The sequence below is a fragment of the Microcaecilia unicolor genome, chromosome 1, assembly GCF_901765095.1.
Source record: "Microcaecilia unicolor chromosome 1, aMicUni1.1, whole genome shotgun sequence".
Lineage (NCBI taxonomy): Eukaryota > Metazoa > Chordata > Amphibia > Gymnophiona > Siphonopidae > Microcaecilia > Microcaecilia unicolor.
The window spans coordinates 349947276-349974161 of record NC_044031.1 but is presented as its reverse complement, the minus strand read 5'-3'; the positions used below and the strand labels follow the sequence as shown (position 1 = coordinate 349974161).

At 44.7% G+C, this 26886-nt stretch overlaps 1 protein-coding gene across 1 annotated transcript in view; it reads left to right on the top strand.

Moving 5' to 3' along the window:
• HUS1 (HUS1 checkpoint clamp component) overlaps positions 1-26886 on the top strand; it is a 168100-nt gene that overhangs the window by 83326 nt on the left and 57888 nt on the right. Inside the window, exons 2-6 of the mRNA XM_030209451.1 lie at positions 2978-3105; positions 4629-4805; positions 11216-11323; positions 11421-11495; positions 15758-15857. Of these exons, the coding sequence (XP_030065311.1) occupies positions 2978-3105; positions 4629-4805; positions 11216-11323; positions 11421-11495; positions 15758-15857 (588 nt within the window). The remainder of the gene's footprint in view (positions 1-2977; positions 3106-4628; positions 4806-11215; positions 11324-11420; positions 11496-15757; positions 15858-26886) is intronic.

Here is a 26886-nt window from a genome sequence, read left to right as displayed (position 1 = left end):
TCCTTATCAGCGCTTTGCATTTGACTTCACATTCCTTATGCCATTTCTTATTATTTTCAGTCGGTTCCTTCTTCCATTTTCTGAAGGATTTTCTTTTACCTCTAATAGCTTCCTTCACCTCACTATTTAACCACGATGGCTGCAGTTTGGTCTTCCGTCCTCCTTTTTTAATGCGCAGAATATATTTGGTCTGGGCTTCTAGGATGGTGTTTTTGAACAGCATCCACGCCTGATGTCCCTCACAGTCGCTCCTCTAAGTTTTTTTTTTCACCGTTCTTCTCATTTTATCATAGTCCCCTTTTTTAAAGTTAAACGCTAACGTATTTGATTTCCTATGTATACTTATTTCAAAGCTAATATCAAATCCGATCATATTATGATCACTGTTATCAAGCGGCCCCAGCACCATTACCTCCCACACCAGATCATGCGCTCCACTAAGGACTAGGTCTAGAATTTTTCCTTCTCTCGTCAGTTCCTGTACCAGCTGCTCCATAAAGCTGTCCTTAATTTCATCAAGGAATTTTACCTCCCTAGCGTGTCCCGATGTTACGTTTACCCAGTCAATATCGGGGTAATTGAAATCACCCATTATTATTGTGTTGCCCAGTTTGTTTGCGTCCCTAATTTCCTTTAACATTTCTGCATCCGTCTGTTCATCCTGGCCAGGCGGACGGTAGTACACTCCTTTCATTATCCTTTTCCCTTTTATACATGGAATTTGAATCCACAGTGATTCCAAGAAGTGTTTTGTTTCCTGCAGAATTTTCAATCTATTTGATTCAAGGCTCTCGTTAATATACAATGCTACCCCTCCAGCAATTCGATCCACCCTATCACTACGATATAATTTGTACCCCAGTATGACAGTGTCCCACTGGTTAGCCTCCTTCCACCAGGTCGCAGAGATGCCTATTATATCTAATTTTTCATTTAGTGCAATATATTCTAGCTCTCCCATCTTATTTCTTAGGCTCCTGGCATTCGCATATAGACATTTCAAACTGTGTTTGTTGCTCCTATTTACATCATGCTTAGTACTTGACAGTACTAATTTGCAATCTTTTGTCTGGTTTTTATTTTTATTTAGGACACCTGCAAGCTCATTTTCAAAGCACTTAGCCTCCCAAAGTTCCATAGAAACCTATGGAACTTAGCCTCCCAAAGTGCTTTGAAAATATGCCTCCTGATCTACTACGGTCTCTTTTGCAACCTCACTATCAGGATACCCTATCTTCCCTGTTTTGGTGATGTCTTTGAAAGATACCTTATCCCGAACCATGCGCTTTTCAGCGACCATCGGCCTTCCAATTTCTAGTGTCCCGCTCATACTCTGTCCAGACTTTACCCTTGTGACTACCCACTTGCTGAGTACGTACCACCGGCATTCTATAAGTGTGCCAAGATGCATGTACCCCAAAAATAATTTTTTTCATATATATGTCCACACGTAATGTACATAAATGACTAGAATGCTGGCATTTACAATTGTTCTGCTGCCTAAAGTTATGCAGCTTTTTTAGAAGTCCTCCTGTAAGCCTGTTGCAGTTATGCATAGACACAGGATGGGAGAAGAGTAGCCTTAGAGAAACAACTTTCTTTGGAATCCTTGGCTCCCTTACAGAAACAACTTTCCCCTAGAATCCTTGTTTCATTCAGGTGCTGGTCCATACTAGAGATTTGTGACATGGTGAAGGAAATTCTACCCAAATGGCTTCCAAAGCTTCCTTCTTTTCCCATTATCCCTGCATCACACATAAATCCTATAAAACCATCTTTTGAAAAGTCCAAGCAGACTGTCCTGATCAGTTTGGGGGCTCTCTTTTAATATGTGGTCTATTATTATATGGAGCAGAGGTCCTCTCTGTCACGCCTGCAAATCCTGGTCTTGACTTCCAAATACATACACAACTCCAAGTGGGCAGATAGGTTCACTATATAACTAATGGTAGGAGGAAAAGGCCTTGGACATCACCAGATAACTTAGCCCTCTCAAATGATAAGGGGTCAGAGCAATAATCATACCGTGACCATTTTAATCATTGACCAAAAAAAAAAAAAACCCTCCATCCTTATCATTTGAGAGTTGTCTGAGGCCTTTTCCTCCTACCATTAGTTATACAGTGAACCTATTTGTCCACTTGGAGTTGTATTTTGTTTGTTGAGGTGTGGACGCATCATGCCTTTTGTGTGGATTAAGTGTTCCATGTACATATAGACATTCGCCACTGGTGTGGTTTCCAGACTGGTCTGAGCATTTTTTTATTTGTATGAGTAACTAAAGAGAGTGTCTTTTTACAGGATGCACTGAAGTTAGCTATTATACAGATATTTTGGATGAAATATTCCTTATAAGCTTCGCTTTCTTATCCTTTATTTACTCCATGGCTCTTGTACTAAAATACAGGGACGTCTCTGTGACAAACTGCTAGCACCTTTTAATTCTACGCCCGTAGTAGACTTTTCTCCTTTACTGTGCAGTTTGTCTATTCTTCTGTTAGCCCATGATGCTTGACATATATTCCAACTGACTGAAGGCAAGGTGAGACAGGTCATGTGCCCAGGTGGTTTCTCACTTTATAAGCTTTAAGGAAAATAGAAGACCACCTGGGCAATTGCAGGATTTATTTGCAGTGCCCACTGGTAGGTGTGTGGCAGAGCAGATGAAATCACCCCTTGTGTTACAGAATAAAGCTCCTGGGATTCCAATGTATAGTCATTTCCCTGATGCGTCAAGAGCCCGTTGCATACTGCCAGGGTGTGAGGAAAATTTAAGTTCCTCTGTGCGCATATAGATTTTGTATTACAGCCCTGTACATGGCAGAGTTCAACTCTGAAAGGAAATTTCTCAACTATTAAAAAAAAAAACAACCCTGTCAGTTTCTTTCTTTTTTTTTCCCCCTGCAAGTTTATTCCCCACTTTGATTGCTGTGTATCAGCTGAGAGCATTAATAGGCTTTTTTGACTTCTCACACAGGCATTGTGAACACCATTAGCAGATTAGCAAAGACATGCACGCTGCGCCTCGCTGATGACAAGCTGTATTTCATTCTGAGTGATAAAGTGGCTAACGGAGGAGTTAGCATGTGGTGTGAGCTACAGCAGGTGAGCAAGTGACAACAAAGGAGTCATAGATTTGATGTACTACCTTTCCATTGCGTCCCACAGATCAATTCATAGATGAGTGGGTTATGTCCCCCTACCAGCAGGTGGAGATAGAGAGAATGCCAGAGCTGTGCCATGAAGGATACTGTACAGTAGCCTCACTCTCAGTATTCTCTCTGTCGCAGCAGGTGGATAATCATATCCTGTTCAGCTGTCAGGATGGTGCTTGCTCCTGGCCTGTTCTCTCAGGTCTAGTTGAGCTGGGGGCTTTCTCTGCCTGCCTGTTGAGGGTATACCTGGTGGGGCCAGGTCCCTCCCCCCCTTCACCACTGTTTGCCTGCCTATTTGGTTCCAGTTTGAAAGTTTGCTCTCCTGCCTCTTAAAAAAAAAAAAAAAAGCTGCAGGGCGAACTTTGCCAGTGAATATCTGGGTGTTGTTGAGTTCTAGCTCTTCTGTTGCTCTGTCTCTCCTAAAACTGTAAGTGCTTTTATTCTGATAGTCTAGCCCATGGAACAGTCAATGACTGCTCCCTTTGGGATATCCGGTGAGCAGTGTATATTCCTTCCTGTGTTAGGCCTATTACTAAGGGCTAAGGCCTGTACTAAGGCCTCAGTTTGATTCTCACAAGATGGCCTAACAAGTTAGCATCTTTGCAACATACAGTGCTTTTCTCAGGAGCTGAGATCATGCCTTTCATATAAGGTAACCTTGGCAGTTGCTGACAGGCTGGGGACACAGTGTGAGCCTAACATGTCCAGAATGTTTCATTTGGGGAGATAGAGAGAGGGACACAAGGGTATTGTTCTGGCTGTGTACGAAGAACAGATAACCGATTAGCCAATGGCCACTAAGGGTGCATGTGCCCACAACGTCAGGAGAGACTGATATACCCATATATGGGGGGGTCCAAGAAAGCACGAAGGCAGACGGTCTGCAAACTCCAAGATGGAAAGCAAAAAGAAGCAGATCGTGTAGAAATGAAATATAATTTATTTAAACAATACAGCAATATTTATATGAGTACAAACAGCCCGACACAGGCCGTCGTTCCTGCCCGGGCATAGCGGGAGAAATCCACTGACTCTGATCGAGAAGTCATCACAGGATCAAGCCTCAGGCACCGACCCTTTCTCTGCCGCCCAGTACAAGCAGAAGATGTCAGTGGATGCCGTAAATCACTCAGTATTGCTGTGGGTAAGCGGGAGCTTGTCTCTTAAGCAGCCATATTGCTTGGTTCCCCCCCCCCCCCATATTCTACAAAATTATGCCTGTTTTGAGTTACATTTTAATAAGTTATAGGATGCATTTTATGTTTTGTTTGAGTTTACAAGATCTTTTAAATGCAGGTTGGGTATGGGGATAGGAAAGAAAAACTGTGAGGATGGTAAGGGGATAGTAGCAATATGATGGTGATGGGGTGAGGATGGAATAGAATTGACTGGAGAAGGATGGGAATGGGGACCAGCTATGTCCCTGTGCACACCTCTAGTTTGCATTTTAACCAGTTACTTCCCTTTCTTTAGGGAAATTTCTTCGATGAATTTCAGATGGAAGGTGTGTCTGCAGAGCACAATGACATTTATCTAGAGTTTATGCCAGAAAACCTTTCCAGAGCCTTGAAGACTGCACAGAATGCCAAGACGGTGAAGATCAAGTTGACAAAGAAACACTGCCCTTGCCTGACTCTGGCTGTGGAGCTGGTAAGAAAGCAAAGGCCTTTGTTTTTTTTTTAATAACTTTATTTTTAATATGGAAACATCTTAAATATATAAACCATCAATATCACAGTATACATCATAGGATTATCCCCCCCCCCCCCTCTCCCTTGTCCAACCTCCCCCCATCCCCCCCAATCCCTGCAGTATCCTATGAGTCTCTTTGGTGTATAATTGTTTTATGTTTAACAGTTCCGCTGAGGGTAAGCCCCGTTTTGCAAATTGGTTTCACATCACCGGCACCACCAATTGAGGAGCTTCCAAATCAATTCCTGCCTGGGATCTCCAGATCTTATACTTGTCCCAAATCCTATAAAATTGACTCAGCTGTCCATTCTTCATCGCTGTTAATTTTGCCATTTGATATATATAAACCATTTTATGTAAAACTTTGACCACTGGAGGAGTCAGTTGTTGTTTCCAGGCGGCGGCTATCGTAAGATAACAGTCCCTAAAAACATAGAGGCCAAACAATGAAGTGGTCTTAAAAGTCCTGATGGGCGAATTTGCAATAAGCAGTGGTCTGTTGTGTTCGGATAGTCTCTGCCCAGCAGCTGTTGCAATAGTTTGAGACATTCCTGCCAATAAAGTTGTATCTTTGGACAGGACCACCATATATGTTTCATATCTCCCTTGGTTTGACACCCTCTCCAACATTGATTCGAAGATCCTGGAAACGTTTTTGCTATTCTATGTGGGGTGTAATACCAGCGATACAAAACCTTATATCCATTCTCTATCATTGAGCTAGTCACCGACCCCTTTAATAGGAAGCCTATCGCCCTTTCCCATCTCTGTGGTTCATGTGTAATCCCTATATCTTGTTCCCATTTCTGTGTGTACCCCTTAATTGGATTCCTATATGTGAGCAATGCCGCATATATTCTTGATACACATCTTTTACGACTATTCCCTCCCATGGCCCGCTCTAATTCTGTTTCCTCTAATTGTAATTCCCCTTTAGCTTTTCGAAGAATATAGTCTTTAATTCTGGTGCAATGGAACATGTGGTGTGGTGGGAGTTGAAATTCTTCTTGCAGCTCATTATACGAACGCATTGCCCCCTCCTCCCATAGTTGGCCCAACTGCCGCAGCCCCCTCTGCCTCCATTGCTTATATACTATATCCCCCTCTTCCCATACAAACCCTGGTGCCCCTTGTATATGCATCCTACGAAAATATGTTCTCTGTGAACAAAATTGCTGCCGTATTGTATTCCATGTCATTAGGGAGAATTTAACTGTAGGTGGTAGCAATGCTGCCATTGCCCTGACCCGTCGACTAGGGAGCCAGAGCAATGCTGCTGGGTGATTAAGTCCTATCCAGTGTTTTTCTATTTGAAGCCACGGTTTGTCTTCCTCATTAATCCATGCTGCCAGTATTCTCAACTGCGCTGCTTGGAAGTATCGAAAGAAGTCCGGCACTCCCATTCCCCCTCTTTTTTAGGTTGGTACAGCATTTCCGCTCGCACCCTTGGTGGCTTATGTTTCCAAATGAATGCAAATGTTTTACGTTTTAACTGTCTAAAGAATTTTGGGGGGATTGGGATTTGTAAAGCTAAGAAGAGATACAGGATTTTTGGCAGCACCATCATTTTTATTGCCTGTATCCGGCCTATCCAGGATAGCTCCATCCCTTCCCATCTATCTAATTCTTGTAGCAGTTCCCGTAGTTTACCAGGGAAGTTTGCCTCAAAAAGATCTTTTAGGTTAGGTGTCAAGTTAATTCCCAAATATCGGCAAGAGCGCTCTGCCCATCTAAAAGGGTAGTGTTCTTGTAAAACACCAATGTCTTCCGCATTTATATTCAATCCCAGTATCTCTGATTTTGTCATATTTATTTTAAATCCTGCTATTCGCCCAAATTGCCTCAGTTTTTGTTCGGTGGCAAACAACGATCCAGGAGGGTCTGTTACGGTCAAAAGGATATCGTCAGCAAACAGCATTATTTTATGTATCGTTTGGCCTATGTGTATCCCTTGAATTGCTTCGTGTGTTCGAATTACCTGGGCTAATGGCTCCATTGTGAGAGCGAAAAGTAAGGAAGACACCGAGCACATCCCTGCTGTGTCCCCCTTTCTAATTTAAATGTGTCAGAGCACTCCCCACTTACAGTTAACGCTGCCAGTGGTTTATCATATAGGCGTTGTAGCCACTTTATATATCGGCCCGTCATCCCCATTTTATGCAGAACTCCAAACATATAGGGCCAGTGCACTCTGTCGAACGCTTTCTCCACGTCGAGAGAGAGCAAGAAGGTTGATTGGTACGTGTTATTTGTCTCCTGTATCAAATGCAGTGGCCTTCTAATATTATCAAACGTTTGTCTCCCTTCTATAAATCCCGTTTGATTATCCTGCACTAGCTCTGGCATGAGCCTCTGTAATCGTCTAGCTAAGATTTTCGTGAATATTTTATAGTCCGTGTCTAAAAGTGATATAGGTCTATATGATCCACATTGCACCGGGTTTTTCCCAGGTTTCAGGAGAATACTGATATGGGCTAAACGCCATGAATGAGGAAGTTCTCTTTGATGTTCTATCACATTTAAAACGCGAACCAACAGGGGCGCCAATGTTTTCCTGAAGCATTTATATAATCTGTTTGTGAACCCATCAGGTCCTGGAGCTTTTCCGTTGGGTAGATTGTGAATAGCCTACTGTACCTCTTCTAATGAAATGGGTGCAGAGAGTTTATCATTTTGTGTTGAATCTATTCGGGGGAGCTCTATCCCTTCTAAGTAATCTTGAATTACCCGAGGCCCTGGCTGTATATCTTCTGTATGTAGTTGTGTATAGAAATTATAAAAGGCTCGTTTAATATCATCTGTTGTAGTCAATCGTTGCCCCATATGGTCTTCAATTACATGTATTTGGTTTTTCTTCTTTAGCTTTTTTAGTTTATATGCTAATAACCGTGAGGCTTTATTGCCAAATTCATAATAGTGCTGTTGTGTTCTTTGAAGCGCTTCCGCCACTTCTGCTAATTGAAGTTCATGGAGTTCTAATTGTACCTGCTGGCAGCGTTGCGCTGTAGTTGATGTATGTGTTCCTTTGGCTACTATATGTTGTAGGCGTTCAAGCTCTATATGAAATTGTTGCGTTTTGATCCTTTTTTGTCTCCTTCTATACGTTTGTAGTGATATTATCTGTCCTCTCAGGACTGCTTTAAATCCCTCCCATAATATTTCGTCGCTCACTTCACCCGTGTCATTGTTCCTGATATAGTTGTTTATATCAGTTTCTAGTTGCTTTACCACGTTTGGGTCCGTTAATATGCTATCATCCATGCGCCACATTGGCTTGGGTACTCTTGTTGTTGTACAGCTTAATGTTAGCATGAGAGATGCATGATCAGACCAAGTTCTATTCTGTATTTGCACCCTTTGTACTCTCTGTATCAGATTGTTCCCTCCCAGCCAGAGGTCAATTCGTGAGTACGATGTATGTGCCGCCAAATAGAAAGTGTAGCTGCGAGACATCGGATTGTAATGCCGTCATATATCTTTCATCTGACAATAGCTTATGAATTTGTGTAGTCTTGCCCTGTCCTTTCGTGCATATCGTATCTCCTTATTTGAATTATCCAGTTGGGGGTGTAACGTGAGATTAAAATCACCTCCTATTATCAGTTCCCCTTCAATATACCTTGCCAATACTTCTGACAGCTCCCCGTAAAAAGAGCCTTATTTCTCATTCGGAGCGTATATGTTCAACATAGTAAAGGTCTCCGCTCCTAATCGTATGTTTAGCAAAATATCGTATGTTTAGCAAAATGTAGTGCCCTCCCTTGTCTCTCACTATCCTGCCAGGGCACCCTCCCCCCCAGGGCTATCATGACCCCCTTTTTTTTCTTTTCAATGTGATTTGATGCAAAATATATTTCCCGATATCTTCCATGAACACAAAGTTTTTCATGTATAGGTAGCAAGTGTGTCTCTTGGGCAAAAATAATGTCTGCTTTTAATCTAAGTGCTTCTTTAAAGAGAAGTTGTCGGTGAGTTGAGCCCTTTCACATTAATAGTCATTAATTCAATCGTACCCATCATTCCCAGAAAAAAACCCCTATATTATACCTCAGGCTACCCTCTCCATAGTATTGTCTACCAGGAGACCCTATCGCTGTTTGAGTGTTTTTCATCTGTACATTCCCTCTCCCCCTCCCCCCCCCTTATCCCTTCCCTTGACCAAACTACACCTTCCATGTCTAGGTCAGGTGTTTCAGGGGTCTTCGTAACCCTCCCACATCCCACCTTTATATCAAACGTTTTATCATCTAACATATTTCTATGTTTTATCTATACATCGATTTCCACTTCACATCCATTAGCACTCTAACCATTAAATTTAATACATCAGATAGCATACTATACTTTGAGTGTGTTAACACAAGCTTTATACCAAACTTTAACCATGAACCTTAACTGTGAAGTTGCTAGAACCTCCACTCACTGTTTAGTGTTCCACTTCACATCCATTAGCACTCTAGCCATTAAACTTAATACATCAGATAGCATACTATATTTTGAGTGTGTTAACACAAGCTTTATACCAAACTTTAACCATGAACCTTAACTGTGAGGTTGCTAGAACCTCCACTCACTGTTTAGTGATTTGGCTGTATCAAATAGAGTATGTCCCATTTCTTTAGTCTGCTATGTCCAGTCTTAGGTTGTTGCTGGCTCTCCCCGTCTCAATGTTGTGTCAGACCGTTGGCGCTGTAGTCTACCTTTCCCTGCTGGTGCTCTCTGCCATCTGGGCCTATCCATTCGTCCAGCTCCTGCTTTTTGCCTGACCTCATTCAATGTATTTCATTCTTGATCAGGGAAGATCACCGCTGCCTCTTCTGCTCTTCTTATCTGGTGGAGTTTACCCTCCTTATAGAATTGTAGCGCGAAGGGATAACTCCATCGATATTTGATATTTTGGGAGTGAAGGTATTGTGTAATTGGCCGGAGCTCTGCCCTCCGGCGTAGCGTAATGATTGCCAGATCTTGATAGAGCTGGACACGATGCGTCTTCCAGGTAAATTCTGGATGTTCTCGCGCTGCTTGCATGATTTTTTCCTTGGTTTTATAGTCCACCAAACATGCTATTATGTCTCTGGGCAGGTTATTCCTGGTTGTTCCCAGAGATCTATGGGCCCTTTCTATTCCAATGTCTGCTGGGTACATCATGATTTGTGATTCTTTTAGTAGCGCGCTTGCCACTTGCTGTACAATTAATTCACAGTTTGTATACTGGGGGCTTTCTGGAATACAACAGAACCTGATATGCCGCCTGCTCCTGTTCTCGATGTCCTCCATCTTGTCCCACAATTGTTGGAAGTTCTTCTTGTCTTCCCCTTTCTGCTCCGTTATATTTTGTATCAAGTCCATTTGTTCATCTAAGCGCTCTTCCGTGTCCGCAACACGCTGACCCAGAGCTGCAATCTCGCCACGAAGATCTTCTCCCAACGTGTTTAGGTCAGTGCGCATTGCTTTAAGTTCCCCCGTTATTTCCTTTAGCCATTCACGGATCTCAATCAGCGGTTCTGTCTCTTCCTTCATCAGGTGTGAAGAGTGGCTGGGAGCTCTGTATCGCCTTCTGCGCCGCCAGCTTCTCGAATGTTCGCTCCTCCGCCATGTCGTTCCTCTTAGAGGTGGACTGCGGTGTCGCGGTGTTTGGGCCTGTGTAAGCAAAGCTCGCTAAGGATTGCTGGGTGCTCGAGCGGTCGTGTTCCACTTGTTCCCGCGGTGTTCCTCTACTTGCTACGCTCTCGTGCTGTGCTATAATTTTGAGTTAGACGCTCTATTTATTGCTTTTAGCTGTGGGACTACCAGAGCTCTTCACTCAGGCAGCCATCTTGGTGCGGTGACGTCACGAACCCCCCCAGCAAAGGCCTTTGTAAGTGCATTGCAGGGCAGTTGATCGGTGTGCAGAGACCCATCTGAAAATGAAGTGCTAAACTGAAGTTGACAGTGGAAAGAGTGGAATAAGGTATGCTGGAATAGATTCATTATATGAAGGGTTGAAGGTCTGGGTGAGGCTGAATATAAAAAGCCGTTATAAAATAGCTGTCTGTAAGAATTCCTGGCTAGGGCTAAAGATCCTACCAAAGAAAACCCCAAAGTAGTGAAACAAGAAATACTTTTTTTGTTTTGGTTTGTTTGCCTTAGTCTTTGCCATCCTGAACAGGTGTCCTAGCAAGAGAGCAAAGTAGAGGCATGTGATGAAATTTTCCCCATGGCCAGCTGGAGGCACCCTGGCTGTGGCAATAACAATGTATATGAGGGGATGAGAACACCTGTTTGATTTATGCCTTCAATGTGATGTCGTAAATGGAACCAAAAATTGGAAAGGACCAGCTGAAGATGAAAATAGTTATTTGATTGTATTTTGGGTTCTTTTTGGACAGCCGTCTCTCTCTGCAAGCTCTCGCATCGTTACACATGACATTCCAGTTGCTGTTATTCCCAGGAAGCTTTGGAGTGACTTCAGAGAGCCCAGCGTGCCTGACTTCGATGTAAGTAGCCTTATTTCAGACCTAAAATACTGCTGATTTCCTGAGAGGATAAATCAATATTCTGGTAGCCCATATATTTGTATGTGTTGATCTCTAGGTCAGTGTTTATTTGCCGGCATTGAAGACCATGAAGAGTGTTGTGGAGAGGATGAAGAATCTTAGCAATTATGTAGTAAGTTCCAATATTTCTTTTTCAAATCTTTATGTGGATTCTTTTTTAAATTGTAGTTTTGTTTCAGTATTTTCTTCTGCTTCTTTTGGGATCATTTGGAATCAGGGCTGGAAGCTGGTACCATAAACCTTTACTTACAGTTACCTGGAAATTGTCTCCTATTTTTCTAACCAGCCATCTAGCCCATCCATTGCAGTGACCACACCATGGCTCCCGCAAGAGCCCAGAATGCAGTCTCCCTAAATCTGGCCAGTAAGAGTTGCTGTTGGGCAGTGGCCAATATTCCCTGCTTCCCAGGAACTGGGAGCCCAGCTTTCACAGCATACTTGGCTAACCTAGGAATTGAACCTGATTTCTCTGCCTGGCTGTACTGTACACTGCCACTAAGCTTTTTTTTTTTTTTTTTTTTTTTTAAATAGCATTTATACCCCGCTCTTTCCTGCTCGATAGCAGGTTCAGTGCGGCTTACAAGGTATGGTACAGAGTAATATGTAATTTATCTTTAAAATCGAGTGTGGTACCGGAAGATTGGAAGGTGGCCAATGTAATGTCGATTTTTTAAAAAGGTTCCAGAGGAGATCTAAGAAATTATAGACCAGTGAGCCTGACGTCGGTGCCGGGCAAAATGCTATTACAAAGAACAAAATTACAGAGCATATTCAAAAGCATAGACTAACGAGACAAAGCCAACATGGATTTAGCGAAGGGAAATACATTACAAATTACTGTAAATAAAATAATAGAATAGAATAAATATAACACACCTCTGATTAAATAAAAAATAAATGGCTACATTTATAGCTAATGATGATAACTAATAATACAAAAATATATGACAGTTAATAAAAGACTACCCACATACATTAGTATCAAGGGCATATACAATAATAAATATTAAAACTGAAAAAACAGAGACCATATTTCTATAATTTATGAAACCCTAATATTTAAATTAATTGCCCGATAAACTCAAATCTGTAATTTTTTAACAATATATACTGAAACCAGATAGGACACGGACATTAATAAAATGAAATAAATATAACACATACCAAAAATCTCAGAGATATCATTCGTCGTAATAAATGCTATTTGAATAAAATCAGAATAAAAAAGTTAAAAATAACAAGAAGAAAAAAGGAAAAATAATAAAAAATAATGGACAACTACTTATTCACATGAATCTTCAAATGCTAGGTTCTTGATAGAATAATGAGTTCTTGAAAAAACAGCAGGAAGGATATACTCTGGAGCAGTATCAAATTAACTGAATTAAATTAGTCACAACTCTCATAAATCTTTGTAAGAGAAGTACATATAATCCATGGTACTCCATATCAATCAGGTAACCCTGTTACATAAGACTGACTAATTCAAAGCAAAAAACAGGACCAAAATGCCTTTAAAACATTTCTGACTTATAAATACTGGGAAAGCAAATCATCGTACAAAGCACACGTCACTACAAGGTGAGTGAAGACAAAACTGTAAACTATATAAAAAAAGGTGTATGAAAATCATAGACTTACAATGACGATCATCACATGCCTTTCCTCCAGTGTTGAAAAAACAGATGGATAAGTGGTCTTGTTTTTATATATAATCAGACCCTAGTTCAAAGGTCAAAAGACACGTATGTCATAGGTCAGAGACTGTGCATCCTTCTCGGTCCTCCCAATGATGGGGCGCAGGTCCACTCGGGAGGAGAGCAGATCGGTGGTCGGCTTTCTCTGTTACTTCCAAAGTGGACCAGAATTACTTCGGACCAGTGGGTCCTCGATGTGGTGCGAGAAGGTTACAAGCTAGTATTCTTCTCTCCCGTCACAGACTTTTTTCTGGAATCCCGCTGTGTATAGCGGGCCAAGAGGTCAGCGGTTCTGAAGTGTTTGCGAGACCGGCTAAGGATAGGGGCTATCGTGCCTGTTCCTCCTCTCGAAAGGCACACAGGTTGGTACTCCATCTTTGTGGTTCCAAAGAAGGGAGGGGCTTTTTGGTCTATTCTCGATCTCAGAAAAGTAAACCAGTTTTTGCGGGTTCGTCACTTCCACATGGAGACATTAAGGGCAGTTATTGCTGCTGTTCAACCAGTCAAGTTTTGGACGGCTCTCGATTTGAGGGAAGCTTACCTGCACATTCCCATTTGGCAGCCCCATCAGATTTTTCTCAGATTTGCGGTGCTGGGTCAGCACTTCCAGTTTTGGGCCCTTCCTTTCGGAATGGCCACTGCCCCACGCACTTTTTCCAAGGTCATGATGGTGGTGGCGTCGTTCCTGCGGAAGGAGGGGATTCGAGTGCATCCATATCTCGACGACTGGCTGATTCGGGCGACGACAGCAGAAGAGAGTCAAGTGGTCACCGACTGAGTGATTGCGGTGTTGCAATCCTTAGGTTGGGTGGTCAATATGGACAAGTCATCTGGTTCTTACTCAGAGTCTGGAGTATCTTGGAGTGCAATTCAATATGAAGCGGGGGAAGGTGTTTCTCCCCGAGGGGACAGTCTCGCGTGTTGACTCCGGCCAGCCAATTGGCAGAAGGGTGTTTCTCTGGCATCTCCCAATTGGGTGGTAGTTGTGACAGATGCCAGCCTTGCGGGCTGGGGAGCCCATTGTCTTCATCGAGTAACCATAGTAGTTGTCTGTGTAATTACATCCGAAGAGGATTCCAAAAAGGAGGTAAGATTCAGATTGTCCGCCTTCCGTCTTTGAGAGGAGTCTCCCACAGATCTCCCTGAGCTCCAAATATATTGAGCTCGTGTAATGGGAGTTAATGAATCACCAACCATCCCCAGGACCTCAATTAAATATTTCTTGACCATATCCAGTGGAGAAATCAAAGGTGATTTGGGGAAATTGAGAAATTTCAAATTATGTCTTCTAACCTGGCTTTCCAGGTATTCCAGTTGTCGATGTAAGACATTCTTATCCTTAATTGAGACAGCCCCCAAATTTTGCAAAGTCTGAATTTTTGACTCCAAGCACTCAACCTTCAAGGACAGCTGGGCAGTTACCTGCACCTGGATCAAGACCGCCTCTGAAATAATCTTAGTATCCTTAGAGTGCCCCATTACCAAAGATTGTAAAGAACAATCATAAACAATGTCCCAAAGTGACTCCAAAGTCACTACGGCTGGTTTAATAATTACCTGAGATGGCATAGCAGAAGGAGGTAGACCTTCCACCTGAGAGAGAGTACTCACAGTTTCTGGAGGCAATATCTTTAGTGCTGACTGAATAAGATTATCTCGGCCAGATTCCACAGTCTCCTTTGTAGCCATCTTGAATCCTCCGGAAAATCCCTAGCCTATGGGGACAATTCTATAAATCGTTACCTTATTTTAGGTGCAATGAAGAAGAGTGTTTAGTACCAGTTCTATAATGGCTTAAGCTGTTATAGAATCCTAGCACAAAGCCACTTTGGCTTACTGAAAATTAGATGTGCCAGCTTATGTCATTATCTGGTGTAAGCTCCTAAGTGTGACAATCAGTGCATGCACTGATAGTATTCTATAACTTGTTTGTGTTGCTTGATGACACGGCCATGCACCCATGGTATTGCCTCTCCCCTCTTGCAGTTGTGCATTATGGGCCAGATTCTAATATATGGTACCTAAAAAAAATCCACGCAGTAAACATTTCCGCCTAAGTGTATTATTATATAAGCAATGCCTTGATTTAGGTTGATATTCCAGCGCTTAAAACTACGTGCCTCCATTTATACCAATGAAAACGCGTAAATCCCGGCACGTAGATTTACACACACTGAACCATATTCTATAACACGTGTAAATTTTGAAATGCCCATTTCCCTGCCCATGGCCATGACCCTTTTGAACTGCGCACTTTAGAATTTAGACTTAGATCACTACAGAATTTGCTTAGTGAGTTATGTGCATAAATTCTAATTATTGCCAATTAGTGCTCATTATTGCTTAAGTGCTGTTAAATATACTGATTTGCTTGTTAAGCCAATTAAGTTACATGCTTTGTTATAGAATATGCCTGGATTTCAGCGCAGATCCCTAGGCGCGCTATATAGAATCTGGCCCCATGTGACTTAGGAGCATTGTTTATAGAAGAGCACCTAGCACTTACACATGTAACTGCCAGTTACTGGTGTCAGAGTCTGGGGTAGATAACTTTGGGACAGGCTTTGTGTGAGATTTTACCCATGTTTGTGTTTTTAAATTCTTATTCCTTGTTCTTATATGAATAAGTTTGCAAGATTTATTCTTTTTAACCTTGTAAAAACTGAATTGTTAACAGATAATTGAAGCTAATCGTAATGGAGAAATGAACTTGAAAATAGAGACAGATTTGGTGTCTGTCACAACCCATTTTAAAGAGCTGGGAAGCCCGCCGTGGGGTAAGGATATTTTTGTAGTTAAGACAGAATTACAATTAAGAAAAATGTGATAGGTATTGTAAGAGGACCCATCTTCAGAAAAGGAAACGTTACTTACCAATTACCAATTTTAAAACTCAAGATGTCAGTGTCCTTTTACCTCAGATTTCAGTTCTCTGAGATAGGTCTTTACACTTAAAAAAAAAAAACAACCCTCTTCCTTCTCTCTCAAAGAAAGGAGGAATTAAATTATTTAAATTAAAATTAATAGATGTCAGCAGAGAAAAGATGTTACACTCTGTAGATAATTTTTAAAACTTTTTTTATTAAATATAAAATGTTATTCACATTGTAAAGTTTCAATTGAGTTGGTAATTAAATATGAAATAAAAAGTATTTAAGTATTGAATATGTTAAATAACTTTTGTTAAAAAGAATAGGAAGTAATCTTCCTTGTAACCTGTATGAATTTTACTTAATGTACTTATACTGTGACAAACTTCTGAACTTTAGTTTCCAACTTTTACAAGTAAGTATTTTAAATAATCTCCTTTCACGTAAGTACTTTATTTATTTGGTCTTATACCCCTCTGTTTACTAAAACTTAGCTTGAGTTATCTGCAGCAGGGCCAATGGGCCCTGCTGCAGATAACACAAGCTAAGCAACCCCCATAGTCTTATTCTCACATAAGTAACTTTTTGTTTTTCAGTTTTTATCTTTCAGTCTTGTATGTGATGTTTTGTGTGTGCACACTGTAGAATTTAACTTGTGTCTTCAAACTTCTCAATTCAAATTCAGTGCTGGGGTTGGCCCTCTTCAGATGATGCTCTTCAGAGGATTTCTTCTTTGCCTAAACTTAGTTTTCTTCCTTTTATTTTATTTTATTTAAGAATATCTCCCTGACTATGTGTTTGAATTAACTTTCCTGACAGAATCTGAATTCCTAAACTGTATCAAATCTTACTTTCAAAAATAAAATAAATGTTAATCCCTTAACTATTTTTCCTATTCTTTTTAACTTAAAATCCCTTTCTAAATCTATTCATCTTCTGTTGTACTTGGATTCTTCAGAGGATTTCTTCTTTTCAGTCAGCTTTTACTCACTTCATTCACTTCTCACCAAACTCAACCAAATAGAAAATATTTTTCTTACATAGTAACATAGTAAATGACAGCAGATAAAGACCTGAACGGTCCATCCAGTCTGCCCAACAAGATAAACTCATTTTATATGGTATACTTTATATGTATACCTGAGTTTGATTTCTCCTTGCCATTCTCAGGGCACAGACCATAGAAGTCTGCCCAGCACTGTTCTTGTACTAAAAGTTCTGAAGCTAACGCTGGAGCCCCTTAAAATTTACACTCCAGCCCATCCATATCTATTCAGTTACGATCAGGATGTAGATCATAGAAGTCTGCCCAGCACTGGTTTTGCTTCCCAGTTACCGACGTTGCCACCCAATCTCGGCTAAGATTCCGTAGATCCATTCCTTCTAAACATTCTTTTGTGTTTATCCCACGCATGTTTGAATTCCACTACCGTTTTCATCTCCACCACCTCCCACAGGAGGGCATTCCATGTATCTACCACTCTTTTTGTGAAAAAAATACTTCCTGACATTACTCCTGAGTCTGCCCCCCTTCAACCTCAGTTCATGTCCTCTAGTTCTACCACCTTCCCGTCTCCAGAAAAGGTTTGTTTGCAGATTAATACCTTTCAAATATTTGAACGTCTGCATCATGTCACCCCTATTTTTTCTTTCCTCCAAGATATACATGTAAACCTCCCCCCCCCCCCCCCCCCCGCACAAGGGGATAAAATATATATATTTTTAAACATGGGGGACGGTCTGTGGTGGATATTTGGGGAGATCCAGGGGTCTCAGAATCTTTGTGGAGGTTTTGGGACATCTTCGTGCTGTTTCCGGCCTTGAATGGCCAGAACTTTTAAAGTGTTATTTTAAAAAGAAAATTTAGTTTTTAAAAGTACATTTTTAAATAAAAGGTACCTGCAGGGGGGGTCCAGGGTCCAGCAGGATGGTTGGGGTCCTTTCCTGGAGGGCCGGGGGCTTCCCTGCAGGACCATTTTTGCAGCCTTCCTCAGGGCTGCCCAGCCAGAAAATGAACTTCTCTGGGTAGGCACGATAGGAAAATGGCCTGTTTGAGGCCTTGTTGTGGATCTGGCTGGCTCTGTGGATCTGCGAAATACCGCCAGAGCTGAGAAAAATAGGCCCAAACTAAGCTGGGAGCTCAATTTTTGAGCTGCCCGGCTAGAGTTCCAGGAGTTTGGGGGGGTGGGTTTCAGCCGGAGCACTTTGGATCGCCGGGGGTCTGTTCGGGGTAATTGTGTTGCTGAGTTAATACCCATCATCTGTGAAGAAGTGTGAAGATGGATGGAGAAGCTATGGGAAGTAGAACTCAGATTCTGACACATACAGTGCTCATACCTCAAGACCGAACACTTCCTGATTTTCAAGGGTTTCCCAGAGAACCAGAGGATCTGTCGGTAGAATATAGGATAGATGAAATCCCAATTAAGAATTTCCCGGTACCTGTAGAAGATCAAGTGGAAGTGGTCCGGGACCATCTGAGAGGAATTGCTGCTGATTCTGTTAAATAATCTTTCCCAAGAGACTTCTCGGTTGAGGCTATAAATGATTTGTTAAAACAAGTGTGTGGAGACAAAGTGGCATTGAGTCTCAGAATTCAGGAGTTCTGTAACTACAGACAAGGGGAAAAAGATTCCATCTGTGTTTTTGTCTACAAATTGCAAGAGAAATTGGAAGCAATAATGAAGAGGGATCGAAGAAGAATGGGAAATCCGGATGAAACACTTTTTTGTGAAGAAGAACCACATCCGGCCCCATGTCTTTTAGAGTTTTATGAGAGTCTATCAGTAAAATATCAATTACGTTTCTCTCTCACCAACAATTTCCTCAGAAGTTCTTTACAATTTCTTAGAAATAATGGGTTTCAATTACTTTTCATCCTCTGAGAAAACTATGAGCACTCTACATTAAATTCTCAATAGTTTATACAAAAGTTTCCTCTCACTGAGAGAGTAATCTTAAAATTTCAGGAAATGTATTAAATTTATCCACTACTCACTTTACTTAAACACACACCCAAATAAGTACCTGTATATAATATGTAAGCCGCATTGAGCCTGCCATGAGTGGGAAAGCGCGGGGTACAAATGTAATAAAAATAAAAAATAAATATCCTTAACACTTTCTATAATTTTCAAATTCACTTTTACTAAATTTCCTCATATCAATCTCACAGACAACAATCACTCAACGCTTTTTTTTTCCAGTCCAACTGCCATCTCTCAAAAGTTCTCAAGCTTCCTTTTAGAAACAGGTTCTGGCTGTCAGCAGGGCAGCCAATCAGATTCGTGCCATAACATTCTATGAAGATAGCTTGCCTGTACAAATCCTTCTCCGAGGACAACCAGGCTGCTTGTTCTCACTGATGGGGTGACGTCCACGGCAGCCCCTCCAATTGGAAACTTCACTAGCAAAGGCCTTTGCTAGTCCTCGCGCGTCGATGCGCACCGTGCATGCGCGGCCGTCTTCCCGCCCGAACCGGCTCGTGTTCATCAGTCTTCTTTTGTCCGCGCTCGGGACAGTCGTGTTTGCGCCGTTCGCGCCCCTTAAGTTGACCCTCGCGCGTCTTTTGGCTTTCGCTGGAAAAAAAAACAAAAAGGTATTTCGGAGAAAGACCTTTTCGGTCTTTTTTTCCCTTCCCGTATTTCCAGTTTTTTGCCCCGTTAAGTTTACTTTCGTTTTCGGGGTAGGCCCTTTTGAGGCCTCGGTTCGAGTTTTTTCTCTCCCTCTTTTTGGTGCCTTTACCGCAATTACGAATTTTGATTTCGCCTGTGTGATTTTTCCGCCCATGTCATCGAAGTCTCCCAGCGGCTTCAAGAAGTGCACCCAGTGCGCCCAGGTAATCTCGCTCACTGATAGGCACGCGTCGTGTCTTCAGTGTCTAGGGGCTGGGCACCGCCCACAGGCCTGCAGTCTTTGCGCCCTTTTACAGAAAAGGACTCAGGTAGCGAGATTGGCCCAGTGGAACGTGTTGTTCTCGGGCTCTTCGTCGGCAACAGCACCGGGGGTATCGAGTTCATCGACGTCGACAGCGTCAAGACCTTCGACCTCGGCATCGACTGTAACGACTGCATCGAGGCATCGACCCTCTGCATCGTCGGTACCAAGACATCGGAAGGCTGCGTCGGCGGTACCGGGACCTCCACTAGTGCTGATGTCGTCGGACGGTGGTGCTTCGACCGGAGTGCTGGTGAGGGCTGTCCATTCCCCTGCTGGTGGCGGTGAGCCTTTGGGTGGGTCTCCCCCTATCCTGAGGGCTCCTGCGGTACAGCCCCCCCCGAGACCGACCTTCTTCGGCCTCGGCCCCGAGGAAGCGACGGTTGGATTCTACGTCCTCCTCGTCGGTACCGGGAAGCTCCGGTGACATGCTTCGTTTGAAAAAGTCAAAGAAGCATCGACACCGGTCTCCTTCCCGCATCGGTACCGAGAGCTCTGGGTTGCCGAGGGAGTCGGCACCCAGTAGGCATCGGCACCGGGAGGACCGCTCACCCTCTGTTCAGGAGGTGTCGATGCGCTCCACCTTGGACAGCCCGGAACAGCCTCCATGCCCGGAACAGACTCTGACCTCGACGCCTGCATCGGCTTCTATGTCTTTCTCCACAGCCGCCCTGCACGAGAGTCTCCGGGCCGTTCTTCCAGAGATCCTGGGAGAGCTGTTGCGCCCTTCCCCTCCGGTACCGGGGGTGCTTGCGCCTCCGGTACCGTCGAGTGAGGCGCCGGCTGGCCCCTTGCCTGGGGTGAGGTCTCCGTCATCGGTGCCGCTTGCGGTACCGACTGCGGCCGCCTCCCAGGAAGGCTCCCCAACGACGTCGGCGGAGGGAGCTTCGCCGGTGCTGGCGAGGGAGTCTACCTCTCGACGCTCACACCGTGGCCATGTTTCCACGGAGTCGAGTCGGGCACGGCTTCAGACACAGGTTCATGAACTTGTGTCTGATACTGATGGTGAGGCCTCGTGGGAGGAGGAGGAGGACATCAGATATTTCTCTGACGAGGAGTCTGATGGCCTTCCTTCTGATCCCACTCCCTCCCCTGAAAGGCAGCTTTCTCCTCCAGAGAGTCTGTCTTTTGCGGCCTTTGTCCGGGAGATGTCTACGGCCATCCTCTTCCCGGTGGTTGTGGAGGACGAGCCCAGGGCTGAAATGTTTGAGCTCCTGGACTATCCTTCTCCACCTAAGGAAGCGTCCACAGTACCTATGCATCATGTCCTGAAAAAGACATTGCTGGTGAACTGGACCAAGCCTCTAAGTAATCCCCACATTCCCAAGAAGATAGAGTCCCAGTACCGGATCCATGGAGACCCAGAGCTGATGTGCACTCAGTTGCCTCACGACTCTGGTGTTGTGGATCTGGCCCTAAAGAAGGCTAAGAGTTCTAGGGAGCATGCTTCGGCGCCCCCGGGCAAAGACTCTAGAACCTTAGACTCCTTTGGGAGGAAGGCCTACCATTCTTCTATGCTCGTGGCCAAAATCCAGTCTTACCAGCTCTACACGAGCATACACATGCGGAACAATGTGCGGCAGTTGGCGGGCTTGGTGGACAAGCTCCCTCCTGAGCAAGCCAAGCCATTTCAGGAGGTGGTCAGGCAGCTGAAGTCGTGCAGAAAATTCCTGGCCAGAGGGGTATATGATACCTTTGATGTTGCGTCCAGGGCCGCTGCTCAAGGTGTGGTGATGCGCAGACTCTCATGGCTGCGTGCCTCTGACCTGGAGAACAGGATCCAGCAGCGGATTGCGGACTCGCCTTGCCGAGCGGACAATATTTTTGGAGAGAAAGTCGAACAGGTGGTAAAGCAGCTCCACCAGCGGGATACCGCTTTCGACAAGTTCTCCCGCCGGCAGCCTTCAGCTTCTACCTCCACAGGTAGACGTTTTTATGGGGGAAGGAAGACTGTTCCCTACTCTTCTGGTAAGCGTAGGTACAATCCTCCTTCTCTACAGCCTGCGGCCCAGGCTAAGCCCCAGCGCGCTCGCTCTCGTCAGCAGCGTGCGCCTCAACAAGGCCCCTCGGCTCCCCAGCAAAAGCAAGGGGCGAGCTTTTGACTGGCTCCAGCAGAGCATAGCCGACATCAACGTGTCAGTGCCAGGCGATCTACCGGTCGGGGGGAGGTTGAAAGTTTTTCACCAAAGGTGGCCTCTCATAACCTCCGACCAGTGGATTCTCCAAATAGTTCGGCAAGGATACACTCTCAATTTGGCCGCCAAACCTCCAAATTGCCCACCGGGAGCTCAGTCTTACAGCTTCCAGCACAAGCAGGTACTTGCAGAGGAACTCTCCGCCCTTCTCAGCGCCAATGCAGTCGAGCCCGTGCCATCTGGGATTCTATTCCAGGTACTTCCTTGTGGAAAAGAAAACAGGGGGGATGCGTCCCATCCTAGACCTAAGGGCCCTGAACAAATATCTGGTCAAGGAAAAGTTCAGGATGCTTTCCCTGGGCACCCTACTTCCCATGATTCAGGAAAACGATTGGCTATGCTCTCTGGACTTGAAGGACGCCTACACGCACATCCCGATACTGCCAGCTCACAGACAGTATCTGCAATTTCAGCTGGGCACACGTCACTTCCAGTACTGTGTGCTACCCTTTGGGCTCGCCTCTGCGCCCAAAGTATTCACGAAGTGCTTGGCTGTAGTAGCAGCGGCGCTTCGCAGGCTGGGAGTGCACGTGTTCCCCTATCTCGACGATTGGCTGGTAAAGAACACATCCGAGGCGGGAGCTCAGCAGTCCATGCAGATGACTATTCGCCTCCTGGAGCTACTAGGGTTTGTGATAAATTATCCAAAGTCCCATCTTCTCCCAGTGCAGAGACTCGAATTCATAGGAGCTCTGCTGGACTCTCGGACGGCTCGTGCCTATCTCTCAGAGGCGAGAGCCAACAACTTGTTGTCCCTCGACTCACGGGTGCGAGCGTCCCAGCAGATCACAGCTCGGCAGATGTTGAGATTGTTGGGCCACATGGCCTCCACAGTTCATGTGACTCCCATGGCCCGCCTTCACATGCGATCTGCTCAATGGACCCTAGCTTCCCAGTGGTTTCAGGCTGCTGGGGATCTAGAAGACGTGATCCACCTGTCCACGAGTTTTCTCAAATCCCTGTATTTGTGGACGATTTGGTCCAATTTGACTCTGGGTCGTCCTTTCCAAATTCCTCAGCCACAAAAAGTGCTGACTACGGATGCATCTCTCCTGGGCTGGGGAGCTCATGTCGATGGGCTTCACACCCAGGGAAGCTGGTCCCTCCAGGAACACGATCTGCAGATCAATCTTCTGGAGTTACGAGCGGTCTGGAACGCTCTGAAGGCTTTCAGAGATCGGCTGTCCCACCAAATTCTCCAAATTCAGACAGACAACCAGGTTGCCATGTATTACATCAACAAGCAGGGGGGCACCGGATCTCGCCCCCTGTGTCAGGAAGCCGTCAGCATGTGGCTCTGGGCTCGCTGTCACGGCATGGTGCTCCAAGCCACATATCTGGCAGGCGTAAACAACAGTCTGGCCGACAGGTTGAGCAAGATTATGCAACCTCACGAGTGGTCGCTCAACTCCAAAGTAGTGCGCCGGATCTTCCAGGTGTGGGGCACCCCCTTGGTAGATCTCTTTGCATCTCGAGCCAACCACAAAGTCCCTCAGTTCTGTTCCAGGCTTCAGGCCCACGGCAGACTGGCATCGGATGCCTTCCTCCTGGACTGGGGGGAAGGTCTGCTGTATGCTTATCCTCCCATACCTCTGGTGGGGAAGACTTTGTTGAAACTCAAGCAAGACCTAGGCACCATGATTCTGATTGCTCCCTTTTGGCCGCATCAGATCTGGTTCCCTCTTCTTCTGGAATTGTCCTCCGAAGAACCGTGGAGATTGGAGTGTTTTCCGACCCTCATCACACAGGACGAAGGGGCGCTTCTCCATCCCAACCTCCGGTCTCTGGCTCTCACGGCCTGGATGTTGAGAGCGTAGACTTTGCCTCTTTGGGTCTGTCAGAGGGTGTCTCCCGCATCTTGCTTGCTTCCAGGAAAGATTCCACTAAGAGAAGTTACTTCTTTCTATGGAGGAGGTTTGCCGTCTGGTGTGACAGCAAGGCCCTAGATCCTCGCTCTTGTCCTACACAGACCCTGCTTGAATACCTTCTGCACTTGTCTGAGTCTGGTCTCAAGACCAACTCTGTAAGGGTTCACCTTAGCGCAATCAGTGCATACCATTACCGTGTGGAAGGTAAGCCGATCTCGCGACAGCCTTTAGTTGTTCGCTTCATGAGAGGTTTGCTTTTGTGTCATGGGATCTCAACGTTGTTCTCACCCAGCTGATGAAACCTCCTTTTGAGCCACTGAACTCCTGCCATCTGAAGTACTTGACCTGGAAGGTCATTTTCTTGGTGGCAGTTACTTCAGCTCGTAGAGTCAGTGAGCTTCAGGCCCTGGTAGCCCAGGCCCCTTACACCAAATTTCATCATAACAGAGTAGTCCTCCACACTCACCCTAAGTTCTTGACAAAGGTTGTGTCGGAGTTCCATCTGAACCAGTCAATTGTCTTGCCAACATTCTTTCCCCGTCCTCATTCCTGCCCTGCTGAACGTCAGCTGCACACATTGGACTGCAAAAGAGCATTGGCCTTCTATCTGGAGCGGACACAGCCCAACAGACAGTCCGCCCAATTGTTTGTTTCTTTTGATCCCAACAGGAGGGGAGTGGCTGTGGGAAAACGCACCATATCCAATTGGCTAGCAGATTGCATTTCCTTCACTTACGCCCAGGCTGAGGGTCATGTCACGGCTCACAATGTCAGAGCCATGGCTGCGTCAGTGGCCCACTTGAAGTCAGCCACTATTGAAGAGATTTGCAAAGCTGCGACGTGGTCATCTGTCCACACATTCACATCTCATTACTGCCTGCAGCAGGATACCCGATGCGACAGTCGGTTTGGGCAGTCAGTGCTTCAGAATCTATTCGGGGTTTAGAATCCAACTCCACCCCCCTAGGTCCATTTTTTATTCTGTTCCAGGCTACACTCTCAGTTAGTTGGATAAATTGTTAGGTCAATCTCAGTTATGTCCTCACCGTTGCGAGGTCCAATTGACCATGTTTGTTGTTTTGAGTGAGCCTGGGGGCTAGGGATACCCCATCAGTGAGAACAAGCAGCCTGCTTGTCCTCGGAGAAAGCGAATGCTACATACCTGTAGAAGGTATTCTCCGAGGACAGCAGGCTGATTGTTCTCACAAACCCGCCCGCCTCCCCTTTGGAGTTGTGTCTTCCCTTGTTTTGTCTTGCTACATATGGGACTGACGAACACGAGCCGGTTCGGGCGGGAAGACGGCCACGCATGCGCGGTGCGTATCGGCGCGCGAGGATTAGCAAAGGCCTTTGCTAGTGAAGTTTCTGATTGGAGGGGCTGCCGTGGACGTCACCCCATCAGTGAGAACAATCAGCCTGCTGTCCTCGGAGAATACCTTCTACAGGTATGTAGCATTCGCTTTGTACATCCCCTAACCTTTAAAAAACATAATTTCACTATTTAAAACCCTAATTTTTAAATGTTAATCCCTTAGAATACCTTTCAGCCATGTTTAAGCAGTATTATGTAAAAAGCTGCATCATTTTACACCCCAGGAACACCCCAAAAGAACTCTCTACAGTAACCTTCATTAATATTCAAACAGAGCTCAGATGACATCATAGCACACATTTTTTAAAATGTCTTTATTAAATTTTTCTTTACATAACAGCAACAAAGCCTAACATAACAATCTAGGCACTTTCACAATTCATATCACACAGTTTTAAGCTCCCTTTACTTTAATTCTCTGTTTAAAAACTTTTTGGACACTTTAGAAATTCTTTAAATATTAATTTGTGTGGAGGTGTCCTTGCAGGTCTCCTTGACACAGCCCGAAATCGTGCTGTTTCTATAACATGTATAGGCTTAACTGACCCCCCCCTTAACATCCCAACAGCCTTAGAGACACAAACCTCTAAAATGTGCCATTTGCACATGTACGATTGTGCAATAGCACCGATCATGTAGCGTTTCAATTTTATTCAAAACAGACCCTTCTATGGGTTAAAACAGATGTTTCCTAATCATTTGACACATTGGTAGTTTTAGCAGTTCCCTAACTCAAACATTCCTCCAGAGCTATCTGGACAATTAAATGAACTATGCATGCGCATGTGACATCATCAATGATGTCACCGCCCAATGCAGTGTCACGCCTGCCCCTGTAGCTATTCCCAGGGCACACCAAGGCCCAGCACCACCAGCTACTCTCACAAATGCCCACGCTGGCTCTCTCCGACCCCAGAGCGTCTCGGAACAAGTGCACCCATGGCGGGATTGCGACCACCATGACCCTCACCCGCGGACACTCCAAATGCCTACCCCAACACTCTGAGCCCTCCCCAGGTTAAAAAAAATATATCTATTTTTAATCATTGGGTAACAGTCTGTCCAAAACTCTGCTGCGCGTCTTATATTCCGCCAGAGTCGCTATACTCACGTTAGCCCTCTCCTCAAGTCGCTTCACTGGCTCCCTATCCGCTTCCGCATATGGTTCAAACTTCTCCTTTTGACCTACAAGTGCATCCACTCCGCAGCTCCTCAGTACCTTTCCGCTCTCATTTCTCCCTGCACTCCTTCCCGTGAACTCCGTTCGCTGGGTAAATGTCTCCTATTGTCCCCCTTCTCCCCCACTACTAACTCCCGGCTCCATTCCTTCTATCTCGCTGCTCCCTATGCCTGGAATAGACTCCCTGAGAGAGTATGTCAGGCTCAGTCTCTGGCTGTCTTCAAGTCTAGGCTTAAAGCCCACCTCTTTGCTACTGCTTTCGACTCCTAACCATGACTCTCTTACTCAACATCCTCACTTATCACCCCTACCACTGCAATTTCCCCACTCCTAGCTGTCTTTTCGTCTGTCCAATTTAGATTGTAAGCTCTGTTGAGCAGGGACT